A 20,142-nucleotide genomic window follows, 5' to 3' on the forward strand; every position below is an offset into this window, starting at 1 on the left:
CTACTTTTTTTTTCTTTTTTTCTCTTTTTTAACTTCTCACTTATTTTTTTCTCCTTATTCTTTCTCTTTGTTTCTCTTAACACTCTCATCCCTTCTCATCTTCTACTATAAAACTAAGAATCCAAACTACTAGGGATATTATCCTAAAGCCCACATCTGAAATTTTGCCACGTCTCTTTTTATTTGGCTTTTTGGTCTTTTTATATTTTGAAATTGTAGTTAGAAAAAATCAACCACCTCACTGCACCAAATCCTCTCCACAAACGAGCATTTGATTTTTTACATGACATTTTGGTTGGCGCGAAAGCAAAAAGCAGATGATGTGATTGGCTTTCTTTTCAAAGCAGAGGCTTGATGAGCAAGCTTCTACCACCACCAGCAAGGGTTAATAAAATATTGGAGTTGGTTCTTGAACTATCCTTCTTTTTGTAGTTCCTTCTGTACATCAGGAACAAGCTTCCTACTGTTGTATCTCGAGTATGTTGGTTTAAGGTTTTCTTCTTCATTTTCGTCTGCCATTATTTGTGATGTTTTTCTTCATACATCTTTTTTTCCATTGATCCTTCTTCTCCGTAACTTCATACATTATTCTCCTCTGTTGATCGTTGTTCTTCATAAATCTTTCTTCTTCTTCATCAAAAGTTAATTTTTTTTATTTATTATTTTTCATGCATCATTCTCCTTTATGCATGGTTGTTCTTCTTGATCAAAGGTTATTTTTCTTCTCTTGAACACGTTTTTTCTATGTTGTTCTTGATGAAAGACTTTATTTTTATAAGTTTTTTTAGTTAAATATGGTGTACCCGCGATTTAGTATTTATTGAAAGTCATTTTCAGATGTTGTTCTTTGTGAAAGGTTCATTTTTTTTTATATATTTATTTTCAGTTGAACCTTTTGTTTATTGATGAAAGTTTAAATATTTTTACTTTTTTTCTGTTGAACATGGTGTCTTCATGTATTTTTTTTTTTACTTCTTATGTGGTCCTTCTTTTCCTTCTTCGTGAACTGTTTAGTTTTTTTATTATTTTAGTGTTGAAGAAGATGTGGAGTGTGGTGGCTGCCAGGGTGGTCCGTGGAGCGTGGTAGCTGACGTAGAAGTTGCAGCGGTGAGTTTTAATTTTCTTTCTTCTCTGTGCCAAAGTTTCTATTTTTCTTTATTTTTTTCCATACAATTCTTCATTATTCTTATTATCATTTTAAATTTGTCCAGCTTACCCTTTGATTTGATGAACGTTTATCGTGTGAAGGGTTGTTAAGGATCACAGAATGTCAAGGAAGGATGTTGGATAAAGGTTTTGCTTCTGGAATCAATACTTTTATAACTTTGGGAGGTAAGTATTTATTCTAACATATTCATACACATTATTGGTTGTTATACATCTCCTTCCGTAATTTGATTCTTGGATATTCTTTTGCTTCATTTTGATTTTATATTTACATTATTTCAATTAAAATGTTTAAACTATGATGATAAAAATGCAACCATTATTTTGTGATGGTTAAAATACTCCGTTGGTCCTCGTTTTTGTAGCAAAATCTCAATTTGGTCCTAGTATTTTGATTGGTCTCAATTAGGTCCTCATTTTTGTAAATTAGTATCAATTAGGTCCTTTCCGTTAGTAGAGAACTAACACCGTTAAGTAGGTGCCACGTGTCAGCTTCTCATTTTTTTGAATTTTTTTGAATTTATTTTTTTTTTTTGAATTTTTTTTAAATTTTTTTTTAAATTTTTTTTAAATTTTTTAAAAAAATATTTATGCCACGTGTCACTTCTGTAATGTGTCACGTGTCAATCTAATATGGTGACACGTGTCACATTAATGTATGAATCTCAATTTGATCCTTATATTTGTTAATTTGATTTGATTTCAGTCCCAAATTTTTTTAAAATAATTTTAATTTCATATTCTCCAAATTTAGAACAAATTTAATTTTTTTATAAATGTAATGATGATACTTTTATTACAAGTGATATTTCTATTACATATTTTTAACAACATTTAATTTATTTAAATTTATATTTTACATTAAACTTTATTTAAATTTTATTTTAAAATTATAAATATATAAATTAATAAATTTATATTCGAAATATTTGTATAATATTCAATATCAACAATATTTTAGAGTTGGCTTAAAAATAACAATTTTATAAATTCAAATTTAAAATTTTAAAATAATTTTATAAAAAATTAAAATAAATATATTTAAAATTTTAATATTAAATATTATTAATATTATTAAAATATTTAATAAAAATATCAATTTTAATAAAAATAATCATAACATTATATAAAAGTAAAATTTGGTCTAAATTTGGATTGCCCGAAATTGAAATTTTTTTAAAAAAGTTGGGACTCAAATCAAATCAATTTAACAAATATGAGGACCAAATTGAGATTCATACATTAATTTGACATGTGTCACCATATTAGATTGGCACATGGCACATCACAGAAGTGACACGTGGCATAAATATTTTTTTAAAAAAAATTAAAAAAATTTAAAAAAAAATTAAAAAATTAAAAAAAAAATTAAAATAAATTTTAAATAAATTTTAAAAAAAAATAAAAATTCAAAAAAACGAGGAGTTGACACGTGGCACCTACTTAACGGTATTAGTTCTCTACTAACGGAAAGGACCTAATTGATACTAATTTACAAAAATGAGGACCTAATTGAGACTAATAAAAATACGATGACCAAATTGAGATTCTGCAACAAAAACGAGGACCAACGGAGTATTTTAACCTTTTGTGATCTACATTTACTACTTTATTTGTTTTGTCCACAACAGGGCCTCATCTTTTTCTTTCCAAACGAAAACTTTTGAATTGCATTGAGATTGAGAGGTACTACTCAAAGACTACGTTCGAAATACTAGCTATAAAATAAAGGAAGGAGTGGATCATGTGGGAGGGGTTGAATTCCATTTATGGCAAGCATGTAAGCTCCATTTTCAATTAATGTGTCACAGTTGCACATTTTATATATGTTAATTCCGTATTTGAGAATGGCATATTACCTATGTAATCTACTTTTTCTGTTTTTGATGTTCTTAGGCTTGGACTTATGAATTGTAATATAGATTTGCAATAACAAATTTGTGATTCAAGGATGTTTTCTATGCTATCAATTGCTTAGGCTGATGTTGATGGGAACAAAGTATTCAATTATGGCGAGTTTGCAGTCATGATAATTCACTTGCAAGAATGATGAATATTTCTAAAAACATTCATGTTTTCTGACAAAGACAATAGTCATTATATTGAGTTTGGCGAGCTAGAGACAACATTAGTAGATGAGTCAAGAGAAAATGACACCATTATATTAGATGACAACATGGATTATACATGATGAGGTAATACATTAGTCTCTTATTTATCTTTTTTAATCTGATTACTTTTTTGGTTGAATTTTCTAGATTTTTTCCTAATATGATATTTTGATTATTGATTGATGATTTTATTACAATGTTGCAAAGAGGTTCAAATATAGTGAATTGGAAGTTGATATCCTGTAATTATTGAGAAAGTTACAACCTTTTAACTTCTTCAACAATGAATAGTATTTTTTGAAGACATGATTGATGCTTTTGTTCTTTGCCATTGGTTGGACCAAATGAAAAATGTACATGGTCAAGTTGATGGTGCAAATGTACATGGTCAAGTTGATGGTGCAAATGCATATGCTGAAGCTTTATTGATTAGTTCTCACATCGTAGACATTATGTAATTATTGTTGATGCTTGGATGTTTGATGGATCCATAGGAATAGTCTTTGTAATTTGGAAAAGCTAAAGTGTCTCATTTTGATAATTGCTTTCAAATGTCCTTGGATTAATGTAAGTTTTCGTCTTGAAATTTATTTTATTAAAGCTTTAAATGTGAAGGTTGGTTGTGTTGTATTCTTCCGAGTTTGGATTTGAATTTCATTGTATTATCACCAAAGGATGAATATGATTTCGTAAGTTGATTTAATCTAAAAGAACATTAATCTTAATAAAAAAAAGTTAATGGCCAAATTATACGATACAAAAATCTCAAACAAACCAATATTTGTTTGACTTTAATCAGATGAACTCTAATATGAACTCTAATATTAGTAATTAAGCAAATTAATCATAAATAATAATACATAATATTCTGTTATTAAAACAAATTAAAATCACTCTCTTATATAACTGTAAATAGTTATAATAATTAAATACATCAAATTAAGAAAAAAGAGTATATTTTTATTGTCTATAATGGGATGACAACAGAATTTAAAAAAACATAAACAAAATTGATTAATGAAACTTACGAGATTATATTGCACAATATATCTACGTTTAAATTTAATAATAGCATACAAATTATATTTCATTTTAATATATTATATAAGTATAAGATTTAATCATAAATGTTATAATATAATCATTTTATTTTATTATGCATCACTAATAATAAACGTTAATGTAATAAGATTTTATTATTTATCCTCATCTGAAATAAAAAAAAATATTTAACATTATAAGAATAAGCATTTAAGGTAACAATTAAGCTACTTGCCATAAATTATCTTACAAAACGTACTTAAAAAATGTCCAAATTATAATATTTAAATACATAGATTATGGAACTTAAATATTTAAATATAAACTATAGCAAAATATTTAAACGAAATAAAGAATTTGCACGTTTAAATATTGATTAATCTAATAATCAATAGTCAATAGATAATGGAAGATTTGATGACATGGAATAAATGAAATCAATAAAATTGATGCTAAAATGGTGTAACTGAAATAAAGAATTTGTACGTTTAAATATTGGTCGTGACCATGCATTCAAAATAATTTAATGATTCATATTTAATGTAAAAATATTTTTTCAAACTACATTGAAGGTAATGCTTTTATATTTAATATAATAAATGTAAATAATTACTTTCAATCCAACGCATTCTAATAAAAACCTGAAAGGAAGGAATTTAAGGTAATAAATTAAAATTATTTACAATAAAACTAAAAATTTAACATATTTTCCAAAGACTTATACAGTGATGGTAGTTGTGTTCCATGAACATAATAGATCTTATGACAACCACATCAAGAACTTAAAGTAGTTACAAATGTTAGAAAAAAATTCATTTACACAACAATGCAGATTATAATATATTCTTCCAATTAATCAATGAAATATTTTTTTTCTTTTTCGATCATCGAAAAAGTAATACAATACCTTGCTTAAATAAAGAATGGAAACCCAAAATGGATGCCAGTTGAGTAAGTATTTGAGAAGATGAAGTCATTGAAATGAAGATTTCAAGTTTTCTCTATCTGTGATTCTTCCGCTATATCATGGAATCTGAAAAGGCAAAACCATATAAAGGAATGAAAGTGACCGTTTAAATTGACGGTGGGTTATGACAATGTAATTAATGATCTCCACTTTTTAATTTTATATTTTATTTCTTAAATATAAAAAAATTATCACTACTCATTACATTTTTTCCTTCATTAAATTGACAAGACATTAGATAAAAAATTTTACCAATTAATAATATTTTTTGCCTTTTTGGCGCCATGGTGGATTGAGTATTAGTCATCTCTAAAACTGGAACAAAAATTTATTCTGCAACGAATATCAAGTGCTCAAACACAGCACAATGAAGGCAACTGAAATAGCTACAAAGGTTCCAAAGCTCATTACACAACACTAACAGGTTATAATTTATGATAGTTAATATAATAGTACATTGGGACTTACTATATTTTTCTTCATTGTTTTATATACTGAAGTATATGAAATTTGGCTAAGCCAAAACTCATTATTTTGATTGTAAGATACAATTAAAGATATTGGTTTTCTCAAGTATGGATGATGAAAATAGCAAAGCCAGCATTTCTTCCGCACAATCAAGATTGAAAAGAAAAATGGTATCGAAGGAGAATAGGCAAAATAAGAAATATGCTGAAGACTCTTGCGGAACGTCCAAAAGCCAAAATCAAAGAAGAATGTGCACTCCACTATCTGACATTACAATTGAATCTTTTAATGATGAAAGACTTACGAATTCTGGAATACTACCACGTCAGAGAGATAAATGTCCCTTTCCACATACATCCTCTACGCATCGCCAAAATCTATTACATAGATTTGAGATGATTTCCTCAAACCAGGACAAAGAAAATCATTGGCTTCTGAATAAGCCAAGTTCTTCTCCACAATGTCAATTCATTTCAACTGAAAGTTATACTGCTGAAGAAATAGTTCATATCAGTAGCAATGAAAGAGTTAAAGAAGCTACGAAAGGTATGAATTAATATGTTTACAACAATTCATATTTTATTGTCATGTCTATAACAATTATGTTATTTTATTGTTATTCCAGATATCAATAAAGTGGATAAAATGCAATTTCAAAAATCTGGATACAAAAACACATTTACAGATTCAACGAATGAAAGTTCCATCCACTCAAATGAAAGATAAGACATTTATTACCTGTATGACTTCTTTATAATGTTATATATAATTTAATTTATGTTTACTAAACAAACAATACTCTTTCACTGATTATGCAGATATAGGTGATCCAATATTTATTTGTTCAAATTGTAAAGCATACATGTGGTATGAAGAAAGGATAGACAAGCATAAATATTGTGCTAATCCAAAGTTTCAAATGTGTTGTGGAAATGGAAAGGTTCAATTACCTCTATTGAAGGATGCTCCTATTGTTTTGAAACAACTGTTATTCAACTCTGACAGTAGAGAGGCAAAGAATTACCAACAACATATTAGAACATACAATATGATGTTTGCATTTACATCTCCTGGTGCCAAAGTGGATAATAGCTACAACAATGGTCATGGTCCACCAAACTTACGAATACAAGGCCAAGCTTGCCATAGAATAGGTAGCCTCCTACCACCTGCAGGAAAAATGCCTAAGTTTGCCCAATTGTATATATATGACACTGAGAATGAAATACATAACAGAATCCAATCTCTAAGGTATATGAAATGAATAATTGGTTTTTTGTTGACTGTAATCAAATATGTTTCATGAAACTAATTGATATTCTAATCTTTTTCAGCAATCAGAACAAGATTGATGTGGAAATTGTTAAGAAGTTGACAACGATGTTAGATGAATTCAATGTGCATGCTAAATCATTTCGAGTTGCTAGAGATCGATATAGAGAACAACCATTCCATGATCTTAAATTGAGGCTTATTGCTGAAAGGACTAAGGATGGAAGGATATACAATATGCCGACCGTCTCTGAAGTAGCAGCCCTAATAGTTGGTGATGTTGATAGTGCTTCTCCAAGAGATATCATAATGGAAAACAGAAGTGGAAATAGCAAAATAGCAACTGCAGATGACATTGATAGCAAATACCCAACTGCTGTTTTTGCACATCTACTACCACATGCACATCTACTACTGTTTTTGCACCAAAATAGCAAATACCCAACTGCAGATGACATTGATAGAGTAATTTCAGCTGAAATTCCATGTCCAATACAAAATCTAAAGCTACATCAATGTGTTAAGGAGCATATGATTCATGGCCCTTGTGGAGTAGTCAATAAATCCCTTCCTTGCATGAAGAATGGTAAACGCTCACGCTTCTACCCAAAAAATTTTCAAAGCATTACAACTATTTCAGAAGATGGTTTCCCACACTATCGTCGAAGGGATAATGGAATATGTGTTTAAAAGAATCATGTTTCCATAGATAACCGTTTTGTGGTTCCGTATAACCCAAAGTTATTACTTAAATATCAAGCTCATATCAATGTTGAATGGTGCAACAGAAGTACGTCAATCAAGTACTTATTCAAATACATCAACAAAGGTTATGACAGGATAACGGCTGCTATAGTTAATAATAGCAATGAATTTGGTGTTATACATCAAGCATCAGATGAAATCAAACAGTACCTTGATTGCAGATATATATCACCATGTGAAGCATGTTGGAGGATCTTTTCATTTCCGATTCACGGAAGAAACCCAGCTGTAGAAAGATTATTTTTCCATCTTCCTGGACAACAAGCAGTGTACTTCAAAGATGATGATTACATTGACGATATCATAGGAAAGCCAACTATTGCAGAGTCCATGTTCACAAGTTGGATGGAATGTAACAAAAACTACGAAGATGCTAAAAGCTTAACATATGCCCAGATGGTATCAAAGTTTGTATATGTAAAGAAAGATAGATGTTGGAAACCAAGGAAAATGAGAAACACAATTGGAAGACTAATTTGGGTGCCACCCAGTACAGGAGAACTTTTCTATCTAAGAAGAATGCTAACAGTAGTAAAGGGGCCACTATCTTACGAAGAAATCAGAACTGTAGACAATATATTGTATCCTACATTTAGAGAAGCCTGTGAGGCATCCGGATTTTTAGCAGATGATAATGAATATGTAGAAGCCATCAAAGAAGCAAATGATTGGGGTACTGGACTACCTAAGAAAACTTTTTGTTACAATGCTATTATCTAACAGTGTTAACCAACCACACCAACTATGGGAAAAAACTTGGCAATGGTTGTCTGATGGCATACTCTATATGGAAAGAATAAAAGCTTCAAATCCAGGTATTGTAAATTTTATTTGGCCGCTCTAAAATCTTAACTAATATTTTAACATAAACATTTGACTAGCTTAATTATATGCATGCAGAACTACAGTTAAGCAATGACATCTTGAAGAACTTAACATTATTGCAACTAGAAGAGATGTTACAAAGAAATAGAAGAAGCCTAACACAATTTCCATCTATGCCTTATCCTGATGGTTTTGTTACAGCTCATTGTGGAAATAGGTTGATATATTCTGAACTGGATTATAATGTTGTGGATGAACAGAACCTATTTCAAAAAAATTACACTTCCATGACAGGTAAATAATTCTTACCTAACTTGGTATACAAAAATTGTAGAAATTATATAGTCATTATTGATTTATGGGCATTTAATGAGAGGATTAAAATTTAACAGATGAACAAAGGAAAATTTTTGAAAAAGTCAACCAGGCTGTTGTTAACAATATAGGAGGAATGTTCTTTTTGTATGGATATGGAGGAACTAGAAAAACTTTCATGTGGAGTACTTTATCTTCAGCATTACGTTCCAAGGGAAAAATTGTACTAACAGTGGCATCAAGTGGTATAGCATCTCTTTTGTTACCAGGAGGAAGAACAGCTCATTCTAAATTCAGAATTCCAATCCCAACCATGGACAACTCAATTTGCAACATAGAGCAAGGATCTGAAGTAACAGAATTATTGAAAGTAGTTGATCTTATCATTTGGGATGAAGCACCAATGGCACACAAATTCTGTTTTGAGGCTTTAGACAGAACTCTTAATGATATAATGAAACACCACAAAAAATCGAATTCAATCTTTGGAGGTAAAGTTGTAGTGTTTGGAGGTGATTTTAGACAAATACTACTTGTCATTCCTAAAGGGACTCGGTCAGACATTGTAAATGCAACAATCAATGCTTCATATCTTTGGGAACACTGTCAGGTTATGACACTGACCAAGAACATGAGACTACTACAAACAGGTTTAGAAACCAATACAACTTCAGAAATTCAACAGTTCTCAGATTGGATAGTTAAACTTGGTGATGGTTTATTATGTGAACCAAATGATGGAGTAGTGGATATTGAAATACCACCACAATTTCTGATTTCAGATTTTAGTGATCCAATCAAAGCAATAGTATCAAGCACATATCCTGATCTACTACAGAACTATAGCAATGCTAATTTCTTGAAGAGCAGAGCAATATTGGCCAGTCAAATAGAAACTGTTGAAGAAATCAACGAACACATATTATCCTTAATTCCTGGTACATATCTATATATATTTACACATTTCATATATATTATGTTTTAATTATATGTCTAATGACGATTATTAATAATGCTATGCAGGAGAAGAGAAAGAATATCTAAGTGCAGATTCAATTGATAGATGCGACAATCCAGTGAATGATGACTACGACGTCATTACTCCAGAATTCCTAAATTCATTGACAACTTCTGGAATACCCAGTCATAAAATCAAACTGAAAATAGGAGCACCTATAATGCTTCTAAGAAACTTGGATCAAGCAGAAGGCCTCTGTAATGGAAGTAGGTTAATTATTACAAGATTGGCAAAACATGTAATAGGAGCAAGGAATATTACTGGAAACAAAGAGGGAAATGAGGTTTACATCCCACGTATGTCTATGTCACCATCTCAATCTCCATGGCCCTTCAAGTTGATCAGAAGACAATTTCCTATTATGTTATCTTATGCTATGACTATAAATAAGTCACAGGGCCAATCCTTATCTTCTGTTGGATTATACTTGCCAAAACCAGTATTTAGTCATGGTCAGTTGTATGTTACTGTTTCTAGGGTTCAGAGTAAATCAAGATTAAAGATCTTAATCCATGATAATGACAAAAAACCACAGAGTTGTACAACAAATGTTGTATTCAAAGAAGTATTCCAGAATGTATAACAGATTAAAAATGTGTTATCTTTTGATATCTAAATTGTGATGATTATATAATATTTGCGGTTTATATATCTAATTCGTATAAAATTAAATTAATTACCATCAACTTACCAAAATGTTTAAGCTATCTAAATTAGCTTTTCGACAAGCTAATGCAACCAGTCCAGTATATAACATTATACAAATTAATCTGAACTAAACATATATACAACAGAAGATTTGAAAAACCATACCTGAATGACTAAATATTCAAATGAAGAATAAAAACCGAACAAATTCAAGGATAATTGATTGTAAAATCATAACTGAAAGAGGTTACAAAATAACACAAATCAAAACGCAAATTACAGAATATCAAAACTCATGAAAAACATACCGTCAATCTTCTTTTTTATTCTTCATTCATTGATAACATTATGTTACAAATTCTATAATATACTTCAAGCAGAAGAAAACTGCATTATCATTTAAAGCAATAGCAACCGTCAACCAACCCACAAAATGATAATAAATAATGTAGTTATGGACTCAACACCCACATTTAGTTTTTCTATTCACACCACCACAAATTCAATTGAAATAATCTACTCATTTATAAATTGAATTCAGTGTAGTCGATATGCTCCGACTAAATTCATCGGGAAAGCCAGACTGATAAATTAATACTTACAAGTGTCAAAATTATATTATCATATATAAATAAAATACTAACTACAGGACATTGTTACCGTATCATATATAACATTGTGTAAAAATTATATTAATCAATTAGTACGTTTAAGATAAGACATCGTTTTAAATTACAGGAGATTGTTATCCATATAACCAAAATAAATTTTACTAAAGCATTATAATAAATAAAATATTTTCATAGACGTATAAAAATATAATCTTAAAATCAATAACCAAAAAAGACATTCTGATTCATAACCTTTAATTATTTTAATTTTAATAAGTATCCAACAACACTTACAAACATTGCTAAAAGACCAATAAACCAGCAAATGTTTCAAGTATAGAAAACACACGGTAAAATAGAAAAGACTTCTATTGAAAATGGTGATGGGGAACTGATACACAAGGAAAATCTGCAAATGAAAAACCAAATGTCACAAATCACATATATTTTGCAGTGCTGAAAAGATATATTGCAATATCTACACACATTCCTATTTTACATTTATCTAAAAACAATAAATGTATTTAAATATATTTAAAAAATAAAACAAACTATTACTATTATTATTATATTTGGTATAATATTAATTTGGTATAAAACTATATAAAAATAAAAAACAAAAAATAACTACCATAAATTAAAATATTACTATTATTATTGCATTTAACAAATAAATTATTATTTTTATATTATGTATTTAACGGTTCTATTAAGATTATATAATTTTAAAAAAATACAATAAATACTTCAGAAATTTATCAACATACAATTGTAAAAAAACAAAAATAAAAAAACAAAGACCCGTGCGTACGCACGGGTCAGATACTAGTTACTAATATAATATAGAAATGTTAATATATATATATATATATATATATATATATATATATATATATATATATATATTTAACGATTAAACATTATTTTATATAATTTTTTTAGTTATTAAATTTTAAAATATGTTGAGTTTTTTCGAATAAAAATCAAATCATTATATCCAAACTTATACCTTTACGAAATTTAATTAATTTATTTGAACAAAATAAATGAAATTAAAAAACTAAAATTAAAACAATTCAAATTTCAAACATTTCAAATTCCCTAAAATTTTAAAATCTTTCATCTCATCACAACCTTAAAAATGAATTGACAAAAAATTTGGTTTGGCTTAATTTGAGGAATCATGAGAGTCTCAACATGAGTTTGAAAGGTTATTCTAAAATATGTCTCAAAATTTCTCTCAAAAAGCACAATACTTTTACATAGTACACTTACACACACAAAACAAAATAGACATTTTCAAATTTTTACTTGTGGATTGTAAATGTATCCTTATCATATTTGAATCAACAACTGAGAATTATCAACTGATTTAGTTTTGTAAGTGAAATGATTAGAGGAATAATTTGAGATATAAAACATTATTACAACTTAAAATACGTTATTCATAGTATATATTGGAAAATCTCAATACAATACTATCTCCAATGAATTCGCGATACCCATATCCTTAACTCTTAAGAAAAATAATTTTGCATGATTTGAATAAGATAGTGTGTTAAATTTAACTATTAAACTCCATGGTGAATAATCAATTCACAGTATCTAAAATAAAACTGCTGGAGCTTTTTTAATGAAATAAAAAAAATGAAAAGAATTAATTCTTAAATATGTAAAACGCTACAAAGCTAATTTACTGAAAGGACGAAAAATTAAATTTAACTCCTCAATATAAAAAATATACAAATTAAGTTTTTAACATTATAGTTTAATGATAAAAAAAATTAATTAAATGTCAAATTAATTCTTAAAATTATATTTTAGCAATAAAATAATCTAATAAATAATAATAAGAATAGAACATAATCATGATACGTTTAATATTTTCAGAAAACAAAATCAGCTTTTTCTGTTCAAAATTAAATTATCAGCCTGCTACCACCTTACGAAATTGGTTATCTTTCCAATGAAATTTCTTTGTTTCTTAGCAAGTCCTCCCCCAATCATTTGCTCTTCTTTTTCTGCTTAATATTATAAGGTATTATTATTATCAGGACAATAACACAGATATACCTTTATTTTATATATATTTAGTAAAAACTTAATGCTTTTTCATATTTCTCTTTTTGTTATATTATTTTTCTTATAAATTTATAACTTCTTTTTAGATATATCCCAATGTTAATCAATATTTTGAGTATATATAAACCTTTTCAATTATTATTATTTTTATTAAAACAATTACTATTATTATTGGTACTGCATATCCATCAGTTCAATCTTTTCTCCTAATAGAATCCAATTTTTCCACTGACCAAAAGCAACCAATAAGTCAATGGCACACATTCCAATCAACAAAGAAAAAAATATTCTTTACTTCCACTCACTTTTAAAACACATCCATAGATAAGTTATAGTTACACAAAGTTAAAGTGAGTTGAAAACATTATTAGAATAAGGTAAAAATATAAACATTCTCTTTTTGAACAAACATCTATTTCATAACCTTCTATTTTTTTCTCTTTATCTTATTTTTTAATTTTATATCTTATAAATATGTCCTTTCTCCTTCAACACAAATAAATTTGCACAGGTTTTCATAAATATTTTATACGAAAAAAGAAGGTATAATTACTCGTATAGTATCTAGTTTGAGACTAGTGTGCCAAATAGGTACTCAGTTTAAAAAAAGTGTCAATTGCATCCCAACTTTTGAAAAAGTGCTTCAATTAGATCCCTTTTAGACAAAGTTGACTAACGCCATTAGTCAATGTGCCACGTGTCAGTCTGTGGTTTTTTTGATTTTTTTTAATTTCTTTTTTAATTTTTTGAAAAAAAAAATATAAATGCCACGTGTCAAGACCCTGTGTGTGACACATGGCATTGTCAGTGTCACGTGGCATTGTAATGCCACGTGTCAGTATCACTATCAGATGTCATTGTGTTGATTTCGATTTAGTCTCCATATATGTTTTTTTGTTTCAATTTAGTACCTACTTATGTGTATCTGATTCAATCTTGACATAATATTTTTTAATAATTAAAATCCATTTTTTATAAAATTAAAAGTAAATAAGTATAAAAGTTTTACAAAAATTAAGTATTTGATATTTATATTAAAATTTAGTGGTAAAAGTAATTTTTAATAAAAAAATTAGTATAACATTCATATCAATAGAAATTTTGGTTTAAAATTAGTAAGAGACAATATCGTTCTATTTTTGAAAAAAAATAAAAATTAACAACACATGAGTACTTAATAAAAAAGTAATTAATAAAGTAATATGTTAAAAAGTCGTTTTTAATAAAAAATATTAATATAACATTCATCCAAATAATAAATTTATACTGAAATTGAGAGGAACAATATAAATATTAGTACTTAATTTTGTAAAAATATTTATACTTAATTATTTTTAATCTTATAAAAAATGGATTACAAAAATATTTTAATTATTAAAAAAAATTGGGACACAATTGAATCAGATACACATATTTAGCTACTAAATTGAAACAAAAAGACATATATGGGAACTAAATCGAAATCATCTAATAGTGACACTGACACGTGGCACTGACAATGCCACGTGACACTAATAATGCCACGTGTCACACACATGGACTTGACACGTGACATTTCTTTTCAAAAAATTAAAATAACCACATGGCATGTTGACTAACAGCGTTAGTCAACTCCGTTTGAAAGGGACCTAATTGAAGCACTTTTTCAAAAGTTGGGATGCAATTGACACTTTTTTTAAACCGGGTACCTATTTGATACACTGCCCCCAAACTGGGTACTATACGAGTAATTATACCAAAAAAGAAAAAGAAAATCTTTACGAGATAAAAAATTCTGCTCCCTGAAACCCAGAGGGCAAAACATTCCCAACTCAGTGCCTCAAATAGCAACGACACGAACATGATCATGATGCAAGGAGAATAAACCATGTTTCTAAGATATTTTCCACTACTTTTACTTTTGTCATGCATAAGGTTCATCAGTAATGCAGAAGAATCAACCACCACCATCATCAATGTGTGGCCCAAACCAAGGAACCTCACATGGTCCCCACCATACCAAACCACCCTCCTCTCTTCTTCCTTCACCATTATCACCACCACCATCCACCACAACAAACACCTCTCTGCCGCCATCTCTCACTACCACACCCTCATCAAATCAGAGCACCACCATCCTCTTGTGCCTCTTGGAGTCACCATCTCCAAGGACCTTCCACCACTGCAAAATTTGACTATTGCGGTAGTGGACCCACATGCAGGACTCGTTCACGATGTAAACGAGTCCTACACTCTCTCCATCCTTCATTCTCATGCCACTCTCGCTGCACAAACTGTGTGGGGTGTCATGCGAGGTTTGGAGACCTTCTCCCAACTCGCATGGGACTGTCCTACACAGATCGCAGTGGGAGTAGAAGTGTGGGATTCTCCGGTGTTTGTTCACCGTGGACTGATGGTGGACACTGCAAGGAACTACTACCCCATGAAGGACTTGTTGAGGACAGTGGAAGCCATGAGCATGAACAAGCTCAACGTGCTCCATTTGCATCTCACGGACGCAGAATCTTTCCCTTTGGTGCTGCCTTCAGAGCCTGCGTTGGCTGAGAAGGGAGCTTATGCACCTCACATGGTGTACACACCAGAGGATGTGAAAACACTTGTAGAATTTGGCCTTGATCATGGAGTTCGTGTGATTCCTGAGATTGACACACCTGGTTAGAAACAATTTCTTTAACTTTGCAGCCTTTTTCTTGGTTTTCAGAAAATTTCCTAACTTGAAAATCAGTGCCGAATTGATTAATTGGCTGATTACTTAGCTGTTCTGTTCCTCTCCCCATGTTGGTCTTTTCTAGGAATTCAACCAGATGTTTGTAAATTACAGTAATTAGACTAACATGGTATGTTATTGTTGCTACATAATCAAATTCCTTATTCATATGGTCAAATTCCTTGTTCATACAATTGTTGTCTGTGTATATAGAAGAGTATGGTTAGATGGTGTTGATATTTTACCCTGTCAGTTTCAAACATATAGCAGTTGAGTTGAGAGACATGCCCTTATAATGATGATACCAAAAATTTTGCATCTCATTCCAGGTTAGGAAGACACTTTCTTTGTAACAAAATAATGTTACAAGTTAGGAAGATCAATCTCTTCATTCTGCACAACAGAGCAACTTTGGTTATTAATGTGTCTGAACTGTTACCCTGAATAGTAGATCTCTTATATAAAATGGTGAATGTGATCCTACCATTGTGTTGAATGAAGTGAACCAGTTTGCAGAGTTTATGTCCGAACGGTGATCTTTAGTTTCATTGTTGATAAGGCAGGAACTTTATTTTAGGAGTTAGTAGTATTTGCTTTTTCTCATTCTATTATGTTTGGTGAAATTTCTTCATAAATACTTTATAGAAAAGTAAAATAAGAATGAAAAGTGAAATCAGCTTCTCCAAAAGTTAAAATTAGTTAATGCATAAACTAATTTGTACAAATCTAATCTTTAAATTCATGGATAAGCTGATTTTAGCCTATAAAAAGACTAATTTAAGTTTTCTTTCTTATTTTTCTTTCCTAAAGGTGTTTATGGATAAATTTCCTCCAAACAGACCTCATTATATTACAATGGTATGTTTCTTGGAATAGTGATTAAAATAGTGTTACATTAGCAAAGCTTGAAGGATCTCAGGATACATCTCACCATAACAATGTTAGTTCTCTGGCTAGCGATTAGTGATTAAATTGAAGTAAACATTGGCAGAGAAGAAAGGATCTTCAACTGCAGTTTACCATTGGAATGCCAAATTCTTTGCAGTTACAACCTCACTTCAAAGTAGTGTAACCACAAGGCCCATTAACTAGGCTTTCTTTTATGATTACAAAGTTTGAAACGTTGTTTTAGCAGTGATACTATGTTTGATTGAAAACCATACTTTTATTTGTTGGAGATCTTACATCGACTAGAGTAAGACGAGTTTATAATATAGAAGTAACCTCAACTTACAAGTCAGTTTTGTAGGATTGAGTTAAGCTTGAAATTCACTTCTTAACATAGTATCAAAGTCATTTGAACCTATCATAGGGAGATTTATTGTTTGTTGGGTCTATTGTGTCACTTGCTATTAGGAGATTTGTTATTTGTTGGGTCTATAGTATCACCCTCTATCGGACCACTGTTAATGTCGAGTCTCACGCTCAAGATCTACATACCTCGAAGTGAAAGATAAAACAAGTTAACTTATAGTATATAAGTGAATGCAAACCTCATTTTATAAGTCAGTTTTGTGGGGTTGAGTTAGGCTTGAAGTCTACTTCTTAACATTCTCTTTTCTCTTTCACAAAATTTAACTTCACAAGATAGAAATTCTGAGAATTATGCTAATCACTGATTGATATAAACTACATATCTGCAGGACACACAGCATCTTGGGCATTAGCCCACCCAGAGATTGTGACATGTGCCAACATGTTCTGGTGGCCAGCTGGAAGTGATTGGTCTGAAAGGCTAGCTTCACAACCAGGAACAGGACACTTGAACCCCTTAAACCCCAAGACATACCAAGTCCTAAAGAATGTGATACACGACATAACCAAATTGTTCCCAGAACCATTTTTCCACTCAGGTGCTGATGAGATAGTACCAGGTTGTTGGAAAACTGACTCCACAATTCAGAAGCATCTATCAGATGGTGGAACCCTCAACCAGGTTCTTGAGAAGTATATCAACAACACCCTCCCTCACATTGTTTCCCTCAACCGCACTGTTATCTATTGGGAAGATGTTTTACTAGATAAAACAGTGCATGTGCCATCCACAATCCTTCCAAAGGAGCATGTGATTTTGCAGACATGGCTCAATGGACATGATCACACCAAGAAGATAGTCTCTGCAGGATACAGAACCATTGTGTCATCTGCAGAGTTCTATTATCTGGATTGTGGACATGGCACCTATGTTGGAAACAACAGTGCTTATGACAACCAAGATGGGAACACAGGCAATGGTGGCTCATGGTGTGCACCCTTTAAGACATGGCAAACAATATACAACTATGACATAACATATGGGCTGAGTAAGGAAGAAGCAAAGTTGGTTTTGGGTGGAGAAGTGGCACTGTGGTCTGAACAAGCTGATGGAAGTGTTTTGGATGCAAGAGTTTGGCCAAGAGCTTCTGCAATGGGTGAGTCACTTTGGTCAGGAAATAGGGATGAAAATGGTGTGAAGAGATATGCAGAGGCCACAGATAGATTGAATGAATGGAGAAGCAGAATGGTGAGCAGAGGAATAGGGGCTGAGCCAATTCAGCCACTTTGGTGTGTTAAGAACCCTGGCATGTGTAACACACAGAATTCAGTTTAGTTCCGTTCTTCCTTTGTCACAAAGTGAAAGAATGAATTGAAAATAAGGCTCAGTTGAAACAAAATAGTGAGTACAGTTCATATCTTTTTTGTATGAAAAAGTCTAAACTTTTGCTCTTACATGAAATACTCCTTGTAGTTAACAATATTTTCTTTTGTTGAAGTTCTCCTGTGATACCAATATACACTTACGTTTGATCCTTACGTTAAAAGTTCTCTATTCTTAACAATTTTTTTTTTTTTATGGGGAAACTTCTTTAACGTTGTTCTAATGTAAAAAATATTACTAAGACTAAAATTTACTAATGTAAAAAAGTATAAAATCATGTGTTCAAATAAGTATTAAACTAACCCAAAATTAAAAATAGAGGCTATTATGGCTAGCCTCCAAAACTTGATTGAATTTATTTTGCCTAGCAGCGGTGTGGTTCTCCTGAAAGAATAATTGCTTGTTTGTTTTATCACTAGAATCAATTGGCCAGTGCATATGCTTCAATTCAAAATGTATGGCTAAAATTAATCTTGGTAGGCATTTCAATTATATCCAATTATTTAAAATTAATTACATGGATACTTTGCAAATGGTGAAGAGAAATGGAAACATTTTAAAAGGTGTTAACTTTTTTTAATAATTAATTTTGTAAGATTAAATTAAACTTAATTTAAATTTAAATATCAAATTTTATATTAATAATTATAAGATTAATAATAAAAGTTTACAAATCTCTTTTGAAATATTTTAACTATTGAAGGTAAGAACCTTATTATTAGGATTATCCCATAAGCATAAATTATCTAATCGCATTGTCAACCCATTTAATTGATTAAAATAGAATATTTAAATGAAATAAAGCCTTCTTGAATTAATTTATAAAATTAAATTATGTCTAAACTAAATTCTAAAACTTTTCAATAACTACGGAAATTTTAATTCAGAATTGTATGTGTTGTGATTATGATGTGGGAGTAAAGAAACCATAATTTGAATGAGAACAAAGGAGTGAAGTATTATTCATGTTCTTGAAATATATAATCGTTGTCTAATTGGTCTTTGAAATATGCTCTTGTTCGTCATGTATTTATGCTTTCCACTTCAGATCTCGAAAGAAACTTCAAGTCACACCAATACATAAGAGATCATATATGCCATGAACAAACACACGTAGCCTTACTTTTTAGATGCATTATAAAAAAAAAATTGTATTCCTCCCAAAAATTAACAGCTATACAGCTACCATTAGACTAAAACGAGAGAAAAGTTGCATCAGCCAAAAACCAATTGCAACGTATTGGAGAGAAGAACCCAAGATTTTATTATTTTGTAAACTGGACATATACCCATAAAAGGTGTGCATTTCTTTGAAAATTATAAAGCTCAACAATGTATAAGCATGGCAGTAAGGTCTTACAATTCACAGTACGGTCTAACTGAAACAGACAAAATTGTCATGCAAACCAAGGTTTCAGAATGTCTGTCCATACATGATAGTGAAAGCAAGGATCAAAGTTTTAGCATGCTAGTGTCACTATAGTGGGAGAGTGCCCTTGTCTACTAT

General features: G+C 30.1%; 1 protein-coding gene, 1 long non-coding RNA gene and 2 pseudogenes across 3 annotated transcripts; all 4 read left to right on the forward strand.

Moving 5' to 3' along the window:
- Positions 1-1,031: 1,031 nt before the first annotated feature.
- LOC114174589 lies at positions 1,032-3,000 on the forward strand. Of its 2 annotated transcripts, none has more exons than XR_003602692.1 (3): positions 1,032-1,107; positions 1,249-1,332; positions 2,799-3,000. It is a non-coding gene; the product is annotated as an uncharacterized LOC114174589 (long non-coding RNA). The 2 variants fall into 2 exon arrangements; XR_003602691.1 differs by having other exon boundaries at positions 1,045-1,107; positions 1,212-1,332.
- A 2,921-nt stretch (positions 3,001-5,921) lies between these two features.
- Positions 5,922-8,511, forward strand: LOC114187657 (annotated as a pseudogene).
- Positions 8,512-8,578: 67 nt separating this feature from the next.
- On the forward strand, positions 8,579-10,565 carry LOC114187666 (annotated as a pseudogene).
- Positions 10,566-15,082: 4,517 nt separating this feature from the next.
- LOC114194795 (beta-hexosaminidase 2-like) lies at positions 15,083-18,790 on the forward strand. The gene is made up of 2 exons (XM_028085209.1): positions 15,083-15,944; positions 17,641-18,790. The coding sequence occupies exons 1-2, from the start codon at positions 15,158-15,160 to the stop codon at positions 18,585-18,587; spliced, it is 1,734 nt and encodes a 577-aa protein (XP_027941010.1). The 5' UTR covers positions 15,083-15,157; the 3' UTR covers positions 18,588-18,790.
- The last annotated feature ends 1,352 nt before the right edge of the window (positions 18,791-20,142 follow it).

Source organism: Vigna unguiculata, chromosome 1, assembly GCF_004118075.2.
Source record: "Vigna unguiculata cultivar IT97K-499-35 chromosome 1, ASM411807v1, whole genome shotgun sequence".
In the NCBI taxonomy this organism is placed as follows: Eukaryota; Viridiplantae; Streptophyta; class Magnoliopsida; order Fabales; family Fabaceae; genus Vigna; species Vigna unguiculata.

What these genes read in the sequence shown, in the direction of transcription:
- LOC114194795 (XM_028085209.1), top strand. Translation starts at nt 15,158, where the DNA reads ATGTTTCTAAGATATTTTCCACTACTTTTACTTTTGTCATGCATAAGG. An exon ending in TCCTGAGATTGACACACCTG is followed by an intron (nt 15,945 to 17,640) that starts GTTAGAAACAAT and finishes ACATATCTGCAG; the next exon opens with GACACACAGCATCTTGGGCA.